The sequence below is a fragment of the Eleutherodactylus coqui genome, chromosome 5, assembly GCF_035609145.1.
Source record: "Eleutherodactylus coqui strain aEleCoq1 chromosome 5, aEleCoq1.hap1, whole genome shotgun sequence".
NCBI classification, from domain to species: domain Eukaryota; kingdom Metazoa; phylum Chordata; class Amphibia; order Anura; family Eleutherodactylidae; genus Eleutherodactylus; species Eleutherodactylus coqui.
The window spans coordinates 153,913,797-153,935,563 of record NC_089841.1 but is presented as its reverse complement, the minus strand read 5'-3'; the positions used below and the strand labels follow the sequence as shown (position 1 = coordinate 153,935,563).

At 44.2% G+C, this 21,767-nt stretch overlaps 1 protein-coding gene across 1 annotated transcript in view; it reads right to left on the bottom strand.

The window, feature by feature from the left end:
- The window catches only part of LOC136627920 (E1A-binding protein p400-like), a 111,123-nt gene that overhangs the window by 72,556 nt on the left and 16,800 nt on the right, over window positions 1-21,767 (bottom strand). The window contains exons 4-13 of the mRNA XM_066603433.1: window positions 10,026-10,113; window positions 9,534-9,641; window positions 8,996-9,384; window positions 8,036-8,317; window positions 6,517-6,702; window positions 5,999-6,139; window positions 4,791-4,869; window positions 3,428-3,483; window positions 2,454-2,508; window positions 2,218-2,304 (exon numbers count right to left, since the gene is read on the bottom strand). Coding sequence (XP_066459530.1) covers window positions 2,218-2,304; window positions 2,454-2,508; window positions 3,428-3,483; window positions 4,791-4,869; window positions 5,999-6,139; window positions 6,517-6,702; window positions 8,036-8,317; window positions 8,996-9,384; window positions 9,534-9,641; window positions 10,026-10,113 — 1,471 coding nt within the window. The remainder of the gene's footprint in view (window positions 1-2,217; window positions 2,305-2,453; window positions 2,509-3,427; window positions 3,484-4,790; window positions 4,870-5,998; window positions 6,140-6,516; window positions 6,703-8,035; window positions 8,318-8,995; window positions 9,385-9,533; window positions 9,642-10,025; window positions 10,114-21,767) is intronic.

The window sequence follows — 21,767 nt, the reverse complement described above, 5'->3', positions numbered from 1 at the left end:
TCTCTTTTCGTTCTGGGTAAAAATATTAGGCCAGGGAAGTTTCATCATAAGCTCCTTTCTATTCCTGTACTAAATCTTCTAGAGGCAGATCAGCTATGACTCTTAGGATGGTGAAGGATTTGATAAGCAGCTGTTTAAGGAATTCACGAGAAAGTCCACACCTATCTCTGACAGCCATACATCTCCTTAAAGGGGTTGTCCGAGAAGTCAATAACATGTAAAAACCCCTGCAAATGTTCTAAAAGATTAGAAGAAACAGTATCCACTTGTTCTTTCCCCTGAAGATAATAATAATCATCTTTATTTGTATAGCGCCAACATATTCCGTAGCGCTAACATAGACAGGGGGGAATATAGGAAGACAAAATACAAAAATTACAGAGCCACGGTTACATAGTAATCAATTGATGGAAACAATAGGGGTGAGGGTCCTGCTCCAACGAGCTTACATAATACAAGTAATGGGCCGATACAGAAGGTAAAGGGCTGGAGATGTGCACGATATGGCGAGGTGGTGATGTGCACAGTATGGCGAGGTGGAGAGTGAGGGATTCTATACACATAGACAATGGTCAGACATTTAGCCGTGTGACGGCAGGATCAGTATGACTGCAGGAGCGGTTTATGATGGCTAGCAGGGATTGCAGTCAGTAGGTCAGGGAGCATGTTATCAGGTGGCATACAGAGGAGTTTGTTTAGGGAATGCGGTATGCCTCCCTGAAGAGGTGCGTTTTTAGAGCATGTCTGAAGTTTTTCGAGTCCTGGATTGCCCGGGTATCCTTTGGTAGTTCGTTCCAGAGGACCGGTGCTGCTCTGGAGAAGTCTTGGAGGCGGAAGTGAGAAGTTCGAATTAGAGGGGTGCGCAGTCTAGTTTCGTTAGCAGAGCGGAGAGCCCGGGCTGGGTGATGGATTGAGATGAGGGAGGCAATATAGGGGGGCGCTGCACTGTGGAGGGCTTTGTGGATGAAGGTGGCGAGTTTAAATTGAATTCTGTATTTAACGGGCAGCCAGTGCAGTGACCGGCACAGGGCAGAGGCGTCTGAGTAGCGGCTGGACAGGAATACGAGCCTGGCTGCCGCATTCAGGATGGATTGGAGAGGGTAGAGTCTGGTGCAGGGGATTCAGCGCTGACGTCGGTGTGGTCCTCCTGGCCCCCACTGCAGCTAATCAGTGGCCTTAGATGTTGCGTGCTGCACGACTGCTATCCCTGTTCAGCAATGGGATGCATGACACCAGGAGTATGACGTGTTTGCTGAGGCCACTGATTGGATGCAGTAGTCAACAACAGTATGAAATGTCATTGTTGCTTGTAAAAAGAGATTGGTGAGGGACCGCTGGAGCTTCAGCTTGGGTTCCTTGGGTGAAAGACCAGGCCAGTACTGTTCCTTTTAATATTTTATAACATATTCAGGGGGTTTTAAATTTTTTCACTTCTTGAGTAGCTTCTTTCATGTGAGAACATTACGAGTCTCAAGTAATCTTGGGGAATATATGAAACAATGGAGCTATATCAACAGGGTAACTAATTCACATGAAATTATTCTGCATGTAAGAAGAAGACATATGTCTAGTGCAAATGAAAACTGAAGGAGTTTCCTAAAGTACTCAATAAGGCTGTGTCTTTCATTTTCTAAATTTATGTTCCTATAGCAGGATCCGCTTTGGATTTTTCTGTATGGATTCGGCCATTAAGATTGTTGCAGACATCTACGGCTAAGCCGCAGATTTCTGACATAGATTTGCCGCTAAGTTGTGAATCCATATAACGGTTTAGCCCTTCTCAATAGGAAAACCCATCTGTTGTATTCCCAACGTAGATTCGGCACATAATCCACATTTTTTTCATGCGCTGATTTTAAAAAACTGTGCACAGCAAAAATCTGCACTGTATACACTATGGCATGGATTCCCATTTAAATGGATGGAACACTTTACTGGCACAGATTTGAGGCAGAATCTATGCGGATTCCATATCAAATCTGCTGCAAATTACTGCCGTGTGAACATACCCTAAACTTCCACTTAAAGATGAGACCTGGGATCGGAATGGTTGCTATGGACAACTTCTCCTTTTCCCTTACATTAGATTTCATACATCTCCCCTATTATGTCTGACCTGATGTTAAAAGGTTTAGAAGACAGCTGAGTTTCATCGCTTGAGCTATGTCACTATGACAAAATCCATCCTTGTGCTACCAAGGAGAGAAACCCTCTTACCTTCCCGTAGTAATTCAGAGAGTTCAGCCTGGTGGTCAACACTCCCTTCTTTGGTTTCCTGCTCTCCAATGGTCTCCTCATCTTCACCTAATGGTTACAGAAATAACTAAGAAAGCAGGAACGCTAATTTCTGCACTATCACACGCTCCTCTTGTCAATGCTAAAGTACTTGTAGCCTCACATTCTATTATCTAAATGTACATTAAAACTGCTTTACTGAACAGATGTGAACAAACCTTCCCCATCGCTCCAAGAGGCACTTGCTTTTCGTTTTCTCCAGGTTGGTGAAATCTGTCAGAAAACATAGCAATATTACATAATTTCCAGCTACTTTGAGCATAATTCAGTTTGGATACTAGAAGCATCTTGTGTGTATTATCTGCCCATTTTTCATGGTCTTATGTTACATTTGAATCACATTTTGGATGATATTTCAGAATTTCACATCTATGATAACACATTATACTGTGGACAAGGCTGACAACATTTTGGACTTGGTGGTAGGAGTCTGAAAAGTGACCCAAAGAATGCTTTATTAGCCAAAAACATTGCCACATTTTTATTTTTTATAGCTTAATAAAGAATCTTCAACTGATGATGAAATGTTTGGAGTCTTTGGAATCAAGTGGAAAATCTGAGACTCAACCTGTGTTTCCATTTCTGCTCTAAAACAGTAGCCAATATCAATAAACTGTAAAAAAAACATTTAAGCATTAAATCTCAGGACGTGAACACAGATCGGCTATCCTGCAGTAATAATACTGGGCACACGACGCTCTCCTGAATGCCGCTGTCTATTTATTGTGCTGGAGATTGGATTCCCACTGATCAAGCACGGATAGTCCATCCTTAGGATAGACGGCCATTAATTATTGAATCCGAGTGAATGGCTTTAACCCTTTGCAATCCAATTTTGGATTCAGGGTCTCCTAGGGGGTTTTCTCTTTCTGCCATTATACATTGGTGCCATCTGCTGGTTAGAGCCAGTACTGCAGTATGGGACATGCTGGAGAGACCCCCCGACAACAGAGCGGCCAGTAATATACAATAAGAATACCCCGCCGGACGTCTTCCATCAGAGCTGTACAGCCTTCAATCAGAATGTCTTCAGACGTCAGACAGTGGATTGGAAAGGGTTAATATATGAGATTTCCGTAAAGCAACAAATCCAATGAAAGTAACATATAAATGACAGCATTTCATTCCTTACTTTATTGGTTCCGTGTTTGTGCTTCACACAAGCCTCTTCAATAGCTTTAAGTGGGCCTGCAGGGTAAGAGTTATAATCAGGTTATTTATGGCTTACTATAGAAAAATAAAGCACAACTAAATGCATCTCATGAAGACAACCCCTGTCTATATCCAATATTAGGACACACGGACATCATGAGGGGGTGCTCCCCACACAAGACCCTCTATATGAGCCAGAACGTAAAGCCAATGTGTTGCTTCCCAGCAGCAGTGTCTTGTGCTCATGTATGGCCATTACTATGGGATTACTTTATGGTCACAGTTATTTTTGGAAGTCACAATGGGACTGGCAATTTCAATCTGTTGGGAGAGCTATAAATATAGAATAACGTCATTAATGTCACTAGCTCTGGGCACTAAGTGAAGACAGTATTATCTTCAAATTTAAAACAGGGTTGCTTTTCAAATTCAAATTCTAGCTGGGGTAATAAGAAGGTGTAGGACACACATGTCAAAAACAAGGCCCGCGGCCCACCACCGCATTTTATGTGGCCGCCTAACCGCGCAGCAACCTGACAGGTATTCCACTCACCCAGCCTGCAGCTCCGGTCCGGTGGCAGCAGTGCAGAGTTTGTGACTGCTGACCTCTCCCCCACTTGATGTCTTTGTGCACATCCTGTATGCAGCGCAGACAAAGAGGGGAGAGGACAAGGGCTAGAGATTCGGCAGCCGCTGCAGACTGCAGGCTGGGTGAGTGGAATGCCTGTAAGGATCCTGCTTGAGAAAGGCTTCGGTGGAAGCCGAAACGTCGCCAGTCTCACTTTTTACTATGGAGGAATAAAAGCTGTATTCTTTTAAAGTACATCAGATGCTGCCTGGCTCTACATGTTACATTGGTTTATACTTGGGGTCTTGATTCGGACCTTGCTGGGCTATTGCACCACTCGCTTCATATTGAAGTCCAACTTAGGTTGGTGAATCCCTCATTGTGTGCTGCGTTGCTATACGTGTTTTTGTAATGATCCTGCTGACCAGAGGCCAATAGGGGAGTTACTATTACTGCTGGGGCTACTATGGGGGTCACGTATTACTAGTGAGGCCAGTATAGGGAATATTATTACTACTGGGCCACCACAGAGGTCACTATTACTACTGGGGCCATCAATATAGGGAACGCTATTACTACTGGGCCACTATGGAGGTCAGTATTACTACTGGGGCCACCAATACAGGAGCCACTTACTACTGGAGCCACTATGAGAGTCACTATTACTGCTGGGACCATTATGGTTGTCACTATTACTACTGGGGTCACAATGGGAAATATTGCGACAGATTTTCCTATATATTGTGCCAAAACATTATTTTAAGGTATCATTTACCCTTCATTAAGTCCATATTTAGGTTTAGTGCTTTTCTCCTTTTTTCTTGAAACTCCATTTGTAATTTAATTTCCACAACCTGAAATATATAAGAATAAGATTTTAAATAATGCAATATTCTTACTTTTACCAGTCAAAACAATAGATATAAAAAAAGCTGCTTGTGACAACCAACTAACTAAAATTGCACTGTAAGTAGTCAGCCTATAGGGATGGTCCTGTGAAGGAAGCGTCCCGTGTACATAAAGAAACTGAAACCCCACCCCATATAAATTGGATCTAAATCAGGAGTGGTCTCCTGGAGAGGTTACACTCCAGACAGCTCTGATGGGATACAGATACTGATGCGGAGTAATATCCTCAAATTTAGGCCTCCTGTCCACAGGTGATTTTTCACTGCATTTCCTGCGGTGATAATCCGGCTGTGGGAAATGCAGTGAACGCTTTCCATAGACTACTATGGATAGCCGGCCCTGCTGTCCACGAGCGGAGAATCATAGCGATTCTCCGCTCACGGGAATTAAGTCGCAGCATGCTGCGATTTGCCACGAATCTCCGTGGTGAGCCTATCTGTCAGCTTTCCCCTGCTCCCCGGCGGCGGCTCCCGCGGGATATCGCTACGAATGCTGCGAATTGCCAGTCGTGAGCGGAGAATTGCTATGATTCTCTGCTCATTGAAAGGGGGGCTGCGCTTTCCATAGCAACGCGTGCATTGCGTTCCCCGTGGCCGAATTGTCACCGCGGGGAACGCAATTCAAAAGCGCCCCTGGACAGGCAGCTTAAAGGAGAGATGTATGCTGTAGGTGAGGCTCTAGGTGAGCTGACAAAACATAAATAAACAATTATAAAGTGGCCTAATTGAAAACCCTACAGCCGAGCAGTCTACTAGTCTATAACAATTCTTTCATAGTGACTATTTTCTCTTGTCCTAAGCATAATCTGCAAATGGTGCAGACTGGGTGCAGCGCTGGACATGAAAATGGACATTACTGGACAGTAACAGGACTCACTGTTATTAGTTTTCTGTAATAAACTATAATTTTCTGTTAGACGTCAGGTCTGCACCCCTTGAGTGATAGCACCATCACGACTGAACAGAACGCAATCAGATAATGACTTCATCAAGACATAGGAACATAATGCGCTCTTGACTAAAAGCTCCTTGGCCCTGAAGAACTTGTAGTCTAAGAAATAATGTAAACTCTCACTTGCTCGATGTTGGACCAGAAATACTCAATCTCTCTAGCAATTGCAGCAGCAATACGCTTCAGTTTGTTTTCCTCTTCTTTCTGGGCTCGCTCATTATTCACTCTCTTTTCTTCATGATAACGGGCAGCAGTTCTCACCAACTATACAGAGAAAAAAGAATCAAATAGTCATTCTGAAAATGTAGCATCTGCAATAAACAGCTGCAGATTTAGTTAGGTTCTCCCAAGAAAACGGTTTACCAGCTATCCACAGGGACAGGTGAAACCTCCTCCGGTCACTAAACCCAGTCTGCCGTTCCTCCTCACTGCATTCATGAGGGGTTTGAACGGAGTAGGGGTCTTCTAATCCACTCAAAGTCTATAGAACTAACAAAGACAGCCAGGTACAGCGCTTGGCTCTTTTCATCAGTCCCATGATGGGGCCTCTTATCGTACATTTATCCCCTAGCCATGTTTTGTTAATTTAGAAAATGCCAAACTGCTGGTAACACAATAAGCCAATGTTTCTTCCACTTTACCTTCTTTGCAGAAGCCATTTTCCACATCCTTTCTTGAGCAAAGTCTGCAGCCATCCACTGCATCTCTTCTAACAAGTAATCCCACTGAGATTTGGGCCTGGATGGTTCTTGTAGTTTTGGAAGTCTTCTCAAAGACCATAAACCTTCCTTACGGAGCTCTGCAATGCGCTGATGGACAAGGTTTTCCTATAAAGCATAGATTATTACGATAGTACAATGACCAGGGAAATTAGTCCAAATTACATATATAGCACCCCATGCCTACTGGAAGAACAATGGTCCTGTGACCTCTGTTGGGCTGTTCAACATGGCTGCTGTGGCAATAAGAGGGAGGATGAAAAGTATAGACTTGGTTGCTCATTATGCCATAGTCCTAATGACCTTTGTCTATGCATGCAATATCAAATACTGTCATGCATTTTCAACACCAGCCATATCACCTTAGGCCGGCTTCACATCTGCGTTGTATTCTACGGCCGGAGGTTCTGTCACAGATGCAGCTGAAAATACTGGAAGAAAAAGAGCTGCGTGCAGCGATTTTTTTTCCCGGCCAAAAGCCAGGCAGTTGGGCAAAAAGTGGATGGACCCCATTATAGTCAATGGGGCCCTTCAGAAGCTGTTTAGTACCTTCCAGAGATGAAACCGTTCTGTGAGGGTATATATATATATTGCCATATGTTCTTTATACTTTTATACCTATATGCAAGTTCTATTCAATTCCAAATAAGAAAAAACTTAATCTGTCGCCTTAACATCAGATATGCCAAGAGGCCTTGCCAGGCGAAGACAAAATGTGTCTTGAACAAAATGTATCTTAAAATGTACAGCAATGAAGAATCGGACGAAGGCCGCGTGTACTTGGCCGTTTTCCCAGAAGCAAGATATCAAGATGTTCCACTATGTACATAATTTTCACTGTCTTAGGCCGGAAATCCGGACTTCCCATATATGGAGAATGCATGCTTGGCCGTTTTCTTAGAATTGAGTGGGTGATTCTTTGCACTGGAGTTAATTGAATACGTGATTTTCTGTACATAAGCCAGAGGCGCCGTAGCAAGATAACGACTGTTTTCACTGTCTCAGGCCGGAAATCCGGACTTCCCATATATGGTTATGAGCCCATCACCCCTTGCTGGTGATGGGACAAAGGGTATAAGATCTCATGTAATCTGTAATAAAGAAGAGCCATGTCCCGTGTGAGAAACTATACCAGACCTCCGTGTGGTGTTTTCTTCTTACCGCCGGCAGCGGGGCAAGTGGGGTGGGCCTGATTGGTGCTGTACTTAGAAATTTTACCCTGACAGTTCGGCCGCGGGGATCCCCCTTTCTTGTTTCCCGAATGGATCAGTAAAGTGGGATCCCCAACGCTGATGTGAAACCAACCTAATTTCTAACCCGAGATACAGTGAATAATAAATCACATAAAAGATAGAGCCAATAATGTTAACATTGATGGGATAAGTCATGCAGCCAGAGGAATAACTATTATATTTAATATTGTTGGCAATACCCGTCTTACCTGTTCTATCAGCTTGTCTTGTGAGTTCTCTGGCGTTGTTCCAGCTGCGCTCTGGACAGGAGTCTGAATTTTAATGCCAACCGTTCCAGCAGAAGCTTTGGAAACTGTGGCAGCCAGCGCTTTATTAACAATTTGGTTGGTTCTGTTTGCTGGCAGGGAGAACGATGCAACAGAGTTACTGGTAGAGATGGCAGCAGGAGCCACAAAAGAACTTGGCTGTGCGCTGCTGTTGGTGAGACGTTGCTGAGGAGACTCTGCGGCTGGCCTCATCAGGGTGACCGTCTACGAGGAAGCAGTATAGAACTTACAAAAGTCATGCATTCATTTGCGAATATTAAAAAGAACATAAATATCTGATCATAAATCAATGGGAATGAGAGACAGCGATGATGCCAACACAGACTGCAGCCTAGCTGAGAACGATCCTGTCACCCACTGATATTTATGCAAGAAAATCTGAAGACACATAAGGCCAATTTCACAGGGGCGAGTGCGATATCGGGCCGTGAAACTTGTCCCAAAATCACACTCGCCAACGTGCAATGTCCCCGTGGATACTTCAGGGAAGTAGCGGTCCTTATTTTCAATGGGAAACATTGCACGCCGTGTGATGCTTTGCTGGGTGAGGTGTTCCGAGGGAAAACCCAAAGATAGGACATGCCGCAATTTTATTCCACACCGTGATGCAGAAAAAAAATCGCTCATGTGTATTGTTTTGAATGGGGTTCATATTCATGCAAGATTTGTGCGTCTAGCTGCGTGATTTTCTCAACTGTGTGGAAGCGGCCTAAATGACAAGCAAAGGACGGGCTATATTAAGTCCAATTTCAACTGTTTTCTGTAGTAAGTATTAAAACCTACACATATGCTTATGTACACATGGGTATATATCTGCATGTGTGAAAACAGACAGGAACCCGGTTGTACTGTAGAATTTCCTGGAAATAAAAGCAGTCCTACCTGTTGCTGCACTGCGCCTTGTGCCTGTGATACGGCAATTGGGATTTGAGCATGAAAGGCAGGCTGCAGGGGCTGTGAGAGCTGCGATGGCAGCTGGTTCTGCGTAGATGCCTGGATCGGTACCCCCGAGGTCGGGGTTTTAACTTGCACTTGAATTTGAGGCTGAATCTGACCTTCTGTGATTTGCTGCTGCTGTTGTGCCAGGTGCAGGGCAGCCGGTAGGGAAGATATGGGAATATTGGGAGTCTGCACCCTACCGGGCAACTGAGGAGGAGGGGTGTGCAGGCTGGCGGCATTCTGTACTGGGGGTCCCTTGGAAGGATCGTATTGTTGCTGGTTCTGCTTCTGCCCTGTCAGTTGTACTGTCTGAGGAGTAGGAGGCATTCCCCCTGGACAGAAAAACACAAGAAAACAATTATCACATCTCTGCAAGGAAATGCAGGACCAATATAGCATCCAGGTGTAATGCAGCGAACAAGAAATCAGACATAAAGCCATAGGTCTATAATCAAACTACTCCCACAAAGACCGGTCATACCTTGTGCAGTGGGCATAAGCTGCTGTAGGGGTACCCCAGATGCCACCCCTGGATGTTGGTACACCATTCCATGGCGTGTTACGTCAAGGCGGGGTCTCTTGCTGGGGTCTGCAGTGATAAAAAAAACTTCTCTTGTAATAAGCGGTAGTCATTTTATTTGGTCTAACTCAATGCATTGTTACAACAGGCTGTAAGTGTGCAGAACAGGCAAAGTCAAGTCTTCACTGCTGATTTTACAGATATCAGCAGAGGTGTAACTTGAAGCTTCAAAAACTGCAATTAGGCCCCCAACTATAATGCTTTATTCATAGTACTGGGCTTCCTATATGGAGAGGAGAGGCCTTATGGGCCCCCTAAGGCTTCTGGGCCCGAGTGCAACCGCATCCTCTGCATCCCCTATAGTTACACCCCTGGATATAAACATTCATTTGACAGCAGATTTCAGTTAGTGGTACCATCTGGTGGTCTCACTACACCTTGCTGTAGACATACCTGCTTGTGTAAGTGCTTGCTGTCTCTTAAAGGCCTCGATATCTATTGCATTTGCTGCTCCGACTGCTCCGCTGCCTGTCAAAGATTGCTATTTGTGATAAAACACAACATATACAATAAATGTTAGGTAGAACACTACTATAAGAAAATGTCATATCAGCTCCATATTCTGACAATATTTGGTAAACTATGGATCCTTTGTGAATTACTTTATACACACATTCAGTTTTAGCTTCACTTCATGGTTAAGAAAGCACTGAGCAATGAATCAATATAGTGAACCTCCATTACCCATAATTCTTCATTACTGGAGCTCAAATAGGAATATATAGTGATATGATCTAGACCAGTGTTCCCCAACTCCAGTCCTCAGGGACCACCAGCAGGTCATGTTTTCAGGATATCCTATGGTAAGAACACCTGTGGCAATGTCTGAGGCACCGACAATAATTACATCACCTGTGCAACACTGAGGAAATCGTGAAAACATGACCTGTTGGCGGTCCCTGAGGACTGGAGTTGGGAAACTGAGCTAGACTATGTATCAAACTACAGTAAACACCCATTCTCTGATTCTACATTCATCAGAAGGTACCTCAAAGCACTTCTCATGTAGCAAGAATTCACATGTGAATGTGAAATTTGGTGATATTCCGCAGCGGCCGTGGACAGGGGGCTTTAGTGCAGAAAAGGTGAAAAATGTTCACTAAACAGCTTTTTAGAGACTATTACTGATAGGCTATCTTGAGGATCTCAGATTGGGGAGGTCTCACTCCTGGCACCCCACAGACAGCTGATTAAGGGGCCACAGTGCCAAAGAGTTAATGAAACTTGTTGGGGGAACATGCTGTCGTAATAGTCTGCAGAAGCTGTGTTATCCAAGAGCATGAAAACCCTTTTGGCCACCAGTGCTGCTATATACTGGTAAACACTGGTAGTAAATGTGATCAATTTGAACTGAAAGGATTCTAGTAACAAGGTTCTTCTACTTCTTGCTACTGATGACCTACTTTCAGGATAGGTTAACAATAGCAGATCAGCTCATAACCCCCTGGCTATTAGCTATTTTTTAAAGCCAGTCACCGTGTGTGTACCGACAGAACTGTCTTTTTGCAGAAGCTGACAGCTCTGTACATTGCGCAGTGGCCCTGGCTGGTATTGCAGGCTAAGTAACATAAGTGTTATTTATAAAGAAAAACAGTTACATGTTTACAAGAAGTTAGGCCAGTTTCACAACTGTGTTGGAACCTCCCTTTGGCCGCCTGCGTTAACAAACGCACTCCTATGCAGACGGCTGCGGTTTGGCCACGCGAAATCTCGCGCAGCAAACAAACCGCGGCATGTCCTATTTCTGTGCGGGGCTCACAAAAACGTCACTCACCCGGCTGCCGGCTCCGGACTGCGCATGCGCCGGCTGCTCAGCAGCCGGCACATGAAAGAGCCGAGGCCGCCGGGCGCGGGTGAGTATGCGCTCGTCCCTGCAGGCGCTCGGGTCGGGTCCCGCGGTGAGAATCCTCGCCGCCGGATCTGACCAGCTCGTCTGCAGGCGGCCTTTGAACGATCCCCCACAGATCCGGCTCAAAATACGGGAAGAAAAAGCGCTGCATGCTGAGTGGAAACTGAACAGACCCCATTATAGTCAATGGAATCCATTTGGCGCTGTTCGGTACCGTCCTGAGCCATTTGGCTGTTATATATATATATACACACACACACATACACTTAGTTTGCCAATTACAGTTATGTTTTATTAGGAGTGGGATCCTGCCTCTAAAGGAACCTTTACACGGACCAACTATTGATCAGATGGTGATTTAGAAAAGTGCTTGAGGCGTGTGAATGACAGACGTTCATTTGCTTTTACAAAGAACACTAATTGTTTTGTTAGATGTTTGCTGAAATATTGTATATAGACGGAATCTATGAGCAAATTAACTCAAATACGAATGACTGTGACTACACCAGACGACTCTTGATCAACAGTCACTATTTTTTTTTGGCAAGCTGAAACAGCAGCACAAGCGACTTATCACTATGCGGATTTTGACTCAGAATCAGCTGCATATCTGCAGCTGATTTAGACAAATACAGCACTCCCCTCACATCCCAATTTTTTGTGCTATTGGCTCAGACTTTCACCAGTCACCCTCGCCACTGGTCAGGTGATGGGAAGTGGCATCGTTTGACCAGCAATGCTGCGCAAATTAGAGGCTGCTGGGTACCAGGTGAAGGGGTACGCTGATTGGGAGGTGAGCGCTGTATGTGCAGCAGCAGATACCAACGGTGTGGATTCTGACTCGGTTTTGGATGCGGAAATGCTGCGGAATTTGCTGTAGAATTTTCCACTGTGGAAACTGCAGCATTTCCTCTCCATCTGAACGTACCCGAAGTCATATGTAAATATTGATCCTGTTCTAAGGAAAGGACATCCGTACAAAAGTCTAAAAAATCCTTTAATATCTTACTTCTAAGCGGTGATATGAAGTTACATTTCCAAAGCATGAGACTGCACTACAGAGCGTTCCGAGGATATTTCCTGTTCTGATCTCCGACTGCTTCAGTGATTTCATCTGAAGATTTGTGCAGCCTCCGGCTTTTAGGCCTGGAATGTCAAATAGTCCAATCCCAATATCAAAGTACGACAAAGCAAACGATTTTCAAGTTTTCAAATGGCTATATCAGCCACAACATTTATCCATCCCCTGTACTAGTTATTGGTGGTGGTTAGAGTTGAGCGAACATACTCTGGCGAGCTTGATGCTCATTCGAGTATTAGCGTACTCGATGGTGCTCGTTACTCAAACGAGCATCAAATTGCGTTAGACTCCGCCCCAGCTTTTGGCTCCTCCCTGCTGTGATGTGCCTGTTTTGGCCCCTCCCTGTCGCGACGCAGCGCGCGTCATTTGAAAATTTTTGGTCTGGCAGGAAGGAGAGAGAGAGAGAAAAACACGAACCAAGAAAAAAACAAAAAAAAAAACACGGGACCCGGCGTTCCACATACAAAAATGCTCGAGTCTCCTATTGTAGTCAATGGGGTTCGTTACTCGAGTAGAGCTCTCGTATTTTACGAAAAGCTCGACTCAATTAACGCGGACCCAAGCATCTGGGTGCTTGCTCATCTCTAGTGGTGGTCCCAGTGGTCTAACATTATGGAAATGTTTTCAGTCAGAACACGTATTTAATTCACATTAAGGGGAATTTCTTTTTTCCAGTAAGCCACAAGCTTTTAATGCACTTAGGGAGAAGAAATTCTCGGAATGTGTATCGAATTAGCTGTTCTGTGTTATCTAGGACTTCAGAAGAGAAGGATTCAGGGGTTCTGATTTCTGATGGCCTAAAAATGACTCAACATTGTGGTCAAGCAGCAAAAAGAGCAAACTGCATGCTCGGCTGCATAGTTAAAAGGTATTACCAGTAGAAAGGGGGAGATTGTGATCCCACTGTATAGAGATCTGGTGAGACCACATCTGGAATCCTCTGTTCAGTTCTGGAGACCTCACCTACAGAAAGCTATTGATGAAATATAACAAGTCCAAAAACGAGCTACAAAGATGGTGGAAGGTCTCAAGAACAAAACTTATCAGGAAAGATTTAAAGAACTTAATTTGTCATGATCTAAATCTTGAAATATATTGAAGGTATAAATAAGGTTGAGGAAGGAAGTGTTTCTATTAGGAAGCTAAATACTAAAACAGGGGCACAACCTTAGATTAGATGGGGGAATAATCAAAAGCAACGTCAGGAAATATTTTTTTCTACTGAAAGAGTAGTAGATACTTGTCACGAATTTGCTATTTACTATCCTAAGAGAAAAATAAAAAGACTGGATGGACCATGGGGTCTTTTTCTGTTGTCTATTTCCTACGTTTCTATGTTTTTAGATTTCCTTTAAACTTGAGTGCTACAAGGAAACGTATAAAAAAATTCCAGGTGCTACTACCGTCTGGTGGATGGGCACCGCATGCTTCCCAATGCAGTCAATCTATGCTGCCGATGTAGGGAAGAGAGGGGCACCTTGCTCCATGTTTGGTGGGAGTCCCAAATATTACCGTAAGTCTTTCTGGGAGTAAATATTGCAGGTTTACCAAACAATCTCATGGCGACACATCCCAAAAACCCATCCGATTACTGTCTAGGGTCATATCTCAGGTTAAGGAGATATTTCCTCTTGGCAGCTAGAATGCTGATTCCTAGGCATTGGACTCCATCTCTATGGGAGTGGGCATCGGAGTTGCACAGTATAATCAAATATGAGGAGCTGGTTACAGAAGAACATGAGTGCTCTCATGCATTTCTCGAGTTCTTGTCTTCGTTAGGGGATTTGGCTTGTTCCTAAAAATACATTCCCTTCACCTTCCACACCCATCCTTTTCTATTCTCCCCACCCTTTATTTTTCCTCTCTCTCTTCTCTCACCTTCTACCTTTCTTTTTAATTCTATCCTCCTTCTTACATAGTAACATAGTATGTTAGGCTGAAAGAAGACAATGTCCATCAAGTTCAGCCTGTCTCTACCACCCCCTTGTAGATCCAGAGGAAGGCAAAAAAAAAAATGAGGCCGAAGCTAAGAGATACCTTTTAGGGTCTAGTTGACAGGTTTTCTAGGCTACATTATGTTAGGAAGCTGGTTGTCAATTTCTCTGCCATGTAGGTATAGACATGCATTGTATGTGCTACTGTAGTTATCCAGGTGGTGCTTATGTACAATATATACAAGACCCTTCAGCTGTGCCATTTATTAAATGGATGACTTGATTATGTTCTGAAATGTCTAAGGCATTTTATGTACACCATTGTTCTCATGGTTATACATCTGCATTCTCTATGCTGTTCTGTTTTTCATGCATCATTTTATTTGTCTAATATACACGTTTGCCAATAAAAATGTGTAATGGAAAATATTTGATTATGTATAAAATATTTGGTTATGAATAATTATTATTTGAATTAAAACTGCGCAACAACAGACAGCATTGAAATATAGCAGGAAAGCAACTTCACAAACTAGGTGGTGTAACTATACTGAGGGATATATGTCTAGATGAGATAAGAATATCAAGGAGCTTCCACATGTCAGCTCAAGGGGCCCTACCAGAGATATCAAGATACTAAAGGGGGGGGGGGGGGGAGGGGGGCTGACGCCTCACACTAAGAACAGAGAATAATGTAACAAAGTTATAAAAGTAATCATGAACTGGATGTATATGGGTGTATATATATATATATATATATATATATATATATGTGTGTGTACATGTATGTGTGTATGCCTATATGTATGTAGATATATGTACACAAGTGATATTTGAAATATTACGCCACAGAATCATCATGAAATGTATTGCACAGATCTTGTGACCATATTCTTAGCTAAGTACAGGGACACATATGCTGAGATAAGATAAGAACTTCCAGCTACTTGGGCCTCTCGGCACTCCGTCAAGAGGTTATTCACTGCTGACTTGAAAGTTTCTGGAAGGTATGCAAATGAAGAATCAGAATGTATCCAGTGAATGCCATGTAATGTCTAAGAATTAACCAATCAAAGGTCGGATTGAAAAACTGTCCAAAGAACTATGATATTTCTTGGATTAATAAGATGTAACCAATGGACACAAAGAAGGGTATTGGATTGGAAACTAACCAATAAAAGTGCATAATTAATTGACCAATGATGTTGCGACACCCCAATGTAAGGGGGCTATAAATAAAGAAGCCCGACATCGATTTGTTGGGAATTCTTTGATGAATCCATAACTGTGTGGGCTCTGTCATTTAATTCCTCCGTCATATGACGTACTGAACTCTAGGTGTGAGCAGCCCTACTGCACGGGTCACCTAGACTTCAGTCACAGGGTACACTCTGCTGTCCCTCATCAGGCTATCGCCATAGCATGGGTCATATGACGTCATTCACAAGGTACACTCCGCTTTCCCTAGACGGCCATATATTTTTGCCGTAACAAATGGATTAAACATAACCTTGGGTGCCGCTACCCAAGGTATCGAGAGTAGATAGCATGGCTATTATTGTATCTTAACGCCACCAGGGCTTCCATGGAGAAACGCTCCTGTCACACACCTATCTCCCGATTGGTTGAATAGTAGGAGGTCCTGGAAGCTGCTAGCAAGCCCATTATTTCTCCTCCTGGCAGGTTTCACCGAGCCCTCATCGGACGTTTGCCTCGCCCTTGGTCCCCCTGGCTGCTGTGAGTGGTGAGCTAGTACTCCCCGACTCCACCCCACCTGGCAGTGCTCACCCGCGGCCCAGTGGCTCTTCTCCCTGTTGCTCCGCTCCGTCACTGAGAGGGTCCGCTGTCCCTCTGTCTGCGGTGCAGCTCCCGCAGTTTGCAGCCGTCTCTGCCGCCAGAGCCTCTCCCGCTGCTTGCCACCAACTGTGCTCCTGCTGTTTCAGCGCTCCTGCTGCCATTTCCCTATGCCACTTGGGAGATTGAACAGGGCGCCGCTGTCAGGCTCGCCGCTCTCCTCCAGCGCCTGTGGCTGTGGCGCTGCCACTCCCGCAGTTTGGTGCACTAGCACACCAGCTCTATGAGCAGCTGATCGCTAGGGATCCTGGGTAGCAGACGCCGGCTGATCCTATGGATAGGCATTCAATAGTTTACAACTTGACAAGCCATTTAAAAAGTGAAAGGTAATGTATCATGAGAAAATAACCTGCTTTTCAATCATATTTAATGCTAAACCTATTTTTTAAGAATTTTTGTAATTTTTTTTGTTATATTTTAGATATCACTACATTAAAAACAAAAAATCTTGAAATCCTGCATTTTCAAACTGACAAATAAGACTAATAATAGTCTGACACTTCCAGTTCTGTAGAGAATGGTATGGACCCCAAACTGGGGATAAGGCATGACCATTCGAGAACAGGCATACAAATATTGTCAGATTAGTCTCTCCATTTCTATGGGTCCCCTCCTCTCCATTGTGCCTATGTAGCTGTTGTAAAGTATATCTCAAAAATGCCGCTAGCAACAGTTCAGGGATGATGGCAGCCCTCATAGACATGTAGAGAAGAAAGAAAATGTCTAAAAATAATAATCTATAGTCAGAAAAAAAAACGGATTAGAAACGTAAGAATATTTATCAGCATCTGGTTTTAATTTAAAAAATGTTACCCTTTTCTTGCTATATGTTTTTAGCCTCATTATACGGCTTACAGGGACTGTTGCACAGCCTACAGATATGACGGCAAATCTGATGACATATGGGATGACACATTGCCCAACTGGGCCACCCCTAGATTGATGTTTAGGCAACCCCTATAAGAGCTATTCGTCTTCAGGTTTATTTATGGAAAATGTTTTTGTTATCTTTTATTATTTGCTGCAAAATTTCCGAGTGCCCCTATTACAGCTGAAGAAACAGTAATGGAACCTGGAGACAACCCAATCATTTCTGAATCAACAACCACTGAACATTTTCACATCTTCCACTTGCAAAACCCAGATGCTGAATGTGCCATCTATGTGTTGTCTGAGATAAACAATTAGAAATGAGCGAACGTACTCGTTTCGAGTAACTACTCGATCGAGCACCGCAATTTTCGAGTACTTCAGTACTCGGGTAAAAAGATTCGGGGGGCGCCGGGGGGCGGGGGGAGGCGTGGCGGCGCGGGGGGTAGCAGCGGGGAACAGGGGGGAGCCCTCTCTCTCTCCCTCTCCCCCCCACTCCCCACTGCAACCCCCCACTCACCCACGGCGCCCCCCAAATTTTTTCGCCCGAGTATGGAAAATCGCGGTATTCGGGCGAAAAAGGGGCGTGGCTGAGTACGTTCGCTCATCTCTAATAAACATATATTTCTACTAAGAGAGACATAAAGAGGTAAGACTACAGGGACCAGACGGTCTTTTCCTATGTGTCTTTTCTGGTGTGGCTAAGCAAATAACAGTAGTGTAAACACCCTTTGTATTTAGATGGCTTTGCCGTTTCATTCATATTCCTTGCTATAGAGTGGATAGAATAGGATGCCAACTTTCTAGTCTGTTTGCCAAATTTCAGCGCTGGTAGAGCATTGAAGAGCTTCAATCAACTGTTGTATGCTTAACTGGGAAGTGGAAATGTCAAGCAGAAGTAATGGCATCGGAATAAAACTGTCAATCAAACCCGATGACACAATGGGAGCGTGGAGTCCTGAAGCGTGTAGAGTCTATCCTCTGTGACAACACTCACTACCACGTAACTAACTGCGTCTAGAAGGATCAGAACAAGAACGGCTCATCAGAACCTGCATGGATTGACTTCCCAAGGCTGAGCAGCTGCATACAGTCTGGATTTAACTATAAGCTCGTGAGTCAGCCCCTCACTACCTGACCTCTCTAGAAAAAGTGGAAGAAAAAGTGATCAAAATGCTTTATGTTGGGATCGATGAAGACTAGAGTTCATTCCGCAAAAAACAAGCCCCCATAGAGCTCCGTCAATGGAAAAATAGAAATGTTATGGCTCTTGGAATGCAGCAACATTAAAGCAAAAATTTTTAAGTGTTTTTGGTGTACAAAAATAGCAAAACAGAAAAAAAAATTGGCGGATTTTGGGAAAGGGAGTTGTCTGCTGCCGTGCCGGGCTCTGATTGGGACCAAGCATTTGTGTTCACACACAAACTGCCAATGGCTTGTGCCACGCAGGAAAAAAATTACAATCTGCTTATTAGGTGGTGGATATGTCCAAACCTCATTCATGGCATTTATCCAGCAGTATCGGAATCCTGCTGGCGCTGTGGCTCTGGGTCTAGAACCATGCTTCACAGCTAGTTGGAGTGCCCGGATCTTTGGCACTTCTGGGACACAAGTCTCCAGATATACGAACAAGTTACACATAGCTATGCTCCCTCAATTAGCACTTCTTTCCATCATCCCAAGCTCCTTTGCCCAGATAAAATGGGGCATGCTTCGTCACTTTCTGAGCCCACAGCCGTCAAGGGTGCTAGAGATTATCCAAGACATGAATTACTTAATGCATACGGAAGAAATAGTGCATGAAGAAGGCCTAATCCAAACATGGGCTCATGGGCTATGTGGACCTCCTTTCAAAATTCCTAACATTTTCTAAACTTATATGGGTGTTATAAAGTTGTCCTGGGCTTGTCCGCCTCCCCAACTAGTTCCCCTATATACTCTTCCACACCCCATCTTCACCTCCCTCCATTTTTTTCTTCCTTTCTTTCCCTCTCTTTCTCCCTTCTTTTCTTTCTGTTTGCTGCATTCTCTCTATCTTACTTCTACCTCCTATCTGTCTTTATTATTAAAATGCTGAGACTGTTCGTCTCTAGTGTTAGGAGAGGGGTCTCATACCAGTGGATTTGAATAGCAGATTCTGCAATCGCTGTCCGCGCGAACGAAAGACGGTAAGACACGGTTATTTCGCCGGTTCACTCACACTTGCGGGTAGGAAATGAGGATTCCGCGAGTGAAAGAAAAATTGCAGCACGTTCTATTTTACTGCAGCTCCATTGATCTCTATGGATGCGTTCAATCCACAGTGCATACGCAATTAACATGGTGTATGGATGTGGATTCGCTCACAAGTTCCTAGAAGATCAAATAAAAATGGAATAAAGAAAGCAGGAATTTGTGGGCAGACAATGCAGGGTAGAGTCTGGGGAGCAACACCCTCCGCTTGTTCTTCTGGGCTCTTCTTCCACAAGAATAAGTGTGTTTTTTTTAATGGTTTATACTACTTCCAAAATAAGTACCGTAGTATAAGTCAGCCAAGCCTAGAGAGCGGTATCCCGGTCTGAAGGCTCTCAGAACATCTCAAGACAACAGCACAAGAGAATGTCATCTGGGCGATAGAAGGGTATTCTCCGAGGGGTTTGAGATACTTTCTGATGTCATTCCTTGCTTGCGATCTTTCTTGATATGTAGTCTATATGCACGGAAAACCCCACTCAATTAGTTTGTGCAATCAATCACAGGTCATCCGCTGCGGATATTCGCACATAGAATCCGACCCACTCATGTGAGCCTGGCCTTGTACTAGATTGTTGTTGTTAGCCGTTAAAGAGGTTGTCCCGCGCCGAAACGGGTTTTTTTTTTTTCAACCCCCCCCCCCCGTTCGCCGCGAGACAACCCCGATGCAGGGGTTAAAAAAAGAACACCGGAGAGCGCTTACCTGAATCCCCGCGCTCCGGTGACTTCTTACTTACCTGATGAAGATGGCCGCGGGGATCTTCTCACTCGGTGGACCGCAGGGCTTCTGTGCGGTCCATTGCCAATTCCAGCCTCCTGATTGGCTGGAATCGGCGCGTGACGGGGCGGAGCTACACGGAGCCGGCATCCAGCACGAGCAGCCCCATTGAAAAAAGAAGAAGACCGGGACTGCGCAAGTGCGGCTAATTTGGCCATTAGACGGCGAAAATTAGTCGGCTCCATGGAAACGAGGACGCCAGCAACAGAGCAGGTAAGTGAAAAACTTTTTATAACTTCTGTATGGCTCATAATTAATGCACAATGTACATTACAAAGTGCATTAATATGGCCATACAGAAGTGTATAGACCCACTTGCTGCCGCGGGACAACCCCTTTAAGTCGTTCACGACTCTCTGCGAGCCTAAAGATGAGCTCCCTCCATGTTTTTTGGTTTTGCACTGCTGCTTTCAGTTGGTTGATATCCATGCCAGTATCAGCTCTGACAGTATCAGCCATCGTGTTCTTTGGCGGTCTTCTTTTGCCACTGATCTATCCAAGCATTCTAGATTTTTCCAGCGACTCTGCTTGCATTACATGTCCCAAAATACATGAGTCTGAGCCGGGCCCTCTTACCCTCCAGTGATAAATACTGGGTACTGTTTAGCAGCCTCGGGGATGAGGTCCCTGGATAAACTCTGGCGGAGGCAGAACATAACACTCAGGACTAAGATTCGATTTTACCAGACCTGCGTTATACCAATATTATTGTACGGCTCAAAGACCTGGACCTTGCTGTCACAAACCACTGAGCGTCTGGAGTCCTTCCACATGCGATGCAACGCCAGATTCTCTGTCTCCGTTGCTTTGACTTCATCAGAAACAGCGAGATACAAGCTTGCACGGTCTTGAGTCAATCACAATAACAAGGAGACGACTTGCACTTTTTGGTCATGTTGCACACTTGTCAGAAGCTGTTCCGGCCCACGTTTCTCTAACCGCAGCAATTGCAAGGAAAATCAAGAGACGACATGCTGCCGGATGGTGGAGGCCTCCTGGTCGTCCGCGGAACTCGTGGGTGCAACAGATAGGCAACAGTACCTCCTCCGACATCAACGCCGAATGGAACGATGCTCTTGGTCGTGGTCATTCTAGATCGGCGCTACGGACCATCAACGTCCAAGCGAGATAACTAACTGTTTAGCAAATACTGTATATGCATTATGAGGAATTGCTTCTCTGAGGTGTCTTCTTATTCACATATGTCCCATTATCTTGGTTGCAGAGCCATTTATATACCTGATGTTATGTACAGGAAGTTATTTTCCTGATGGGACTCTACTGGATTCTAAATGACTCTTTCTAAATGGTCCAATAGCTTTATTAAGCGACCATTACAGTATTGCTTCAAATGTGTGTCATTGTATATCTTTACATTTTTTCTTCCTGTTTTTTGTTGAAACATTTAAACAGATTAAACATAAAAAAACGGTATAAACTTGGTCTCACTGGTTCCTGCTGTATCCACATTATTCATTCTGCATGCCGAATGCCATAAAAATGAAATCTAAAAAACAATTGTGGAATTTCTTTTCCC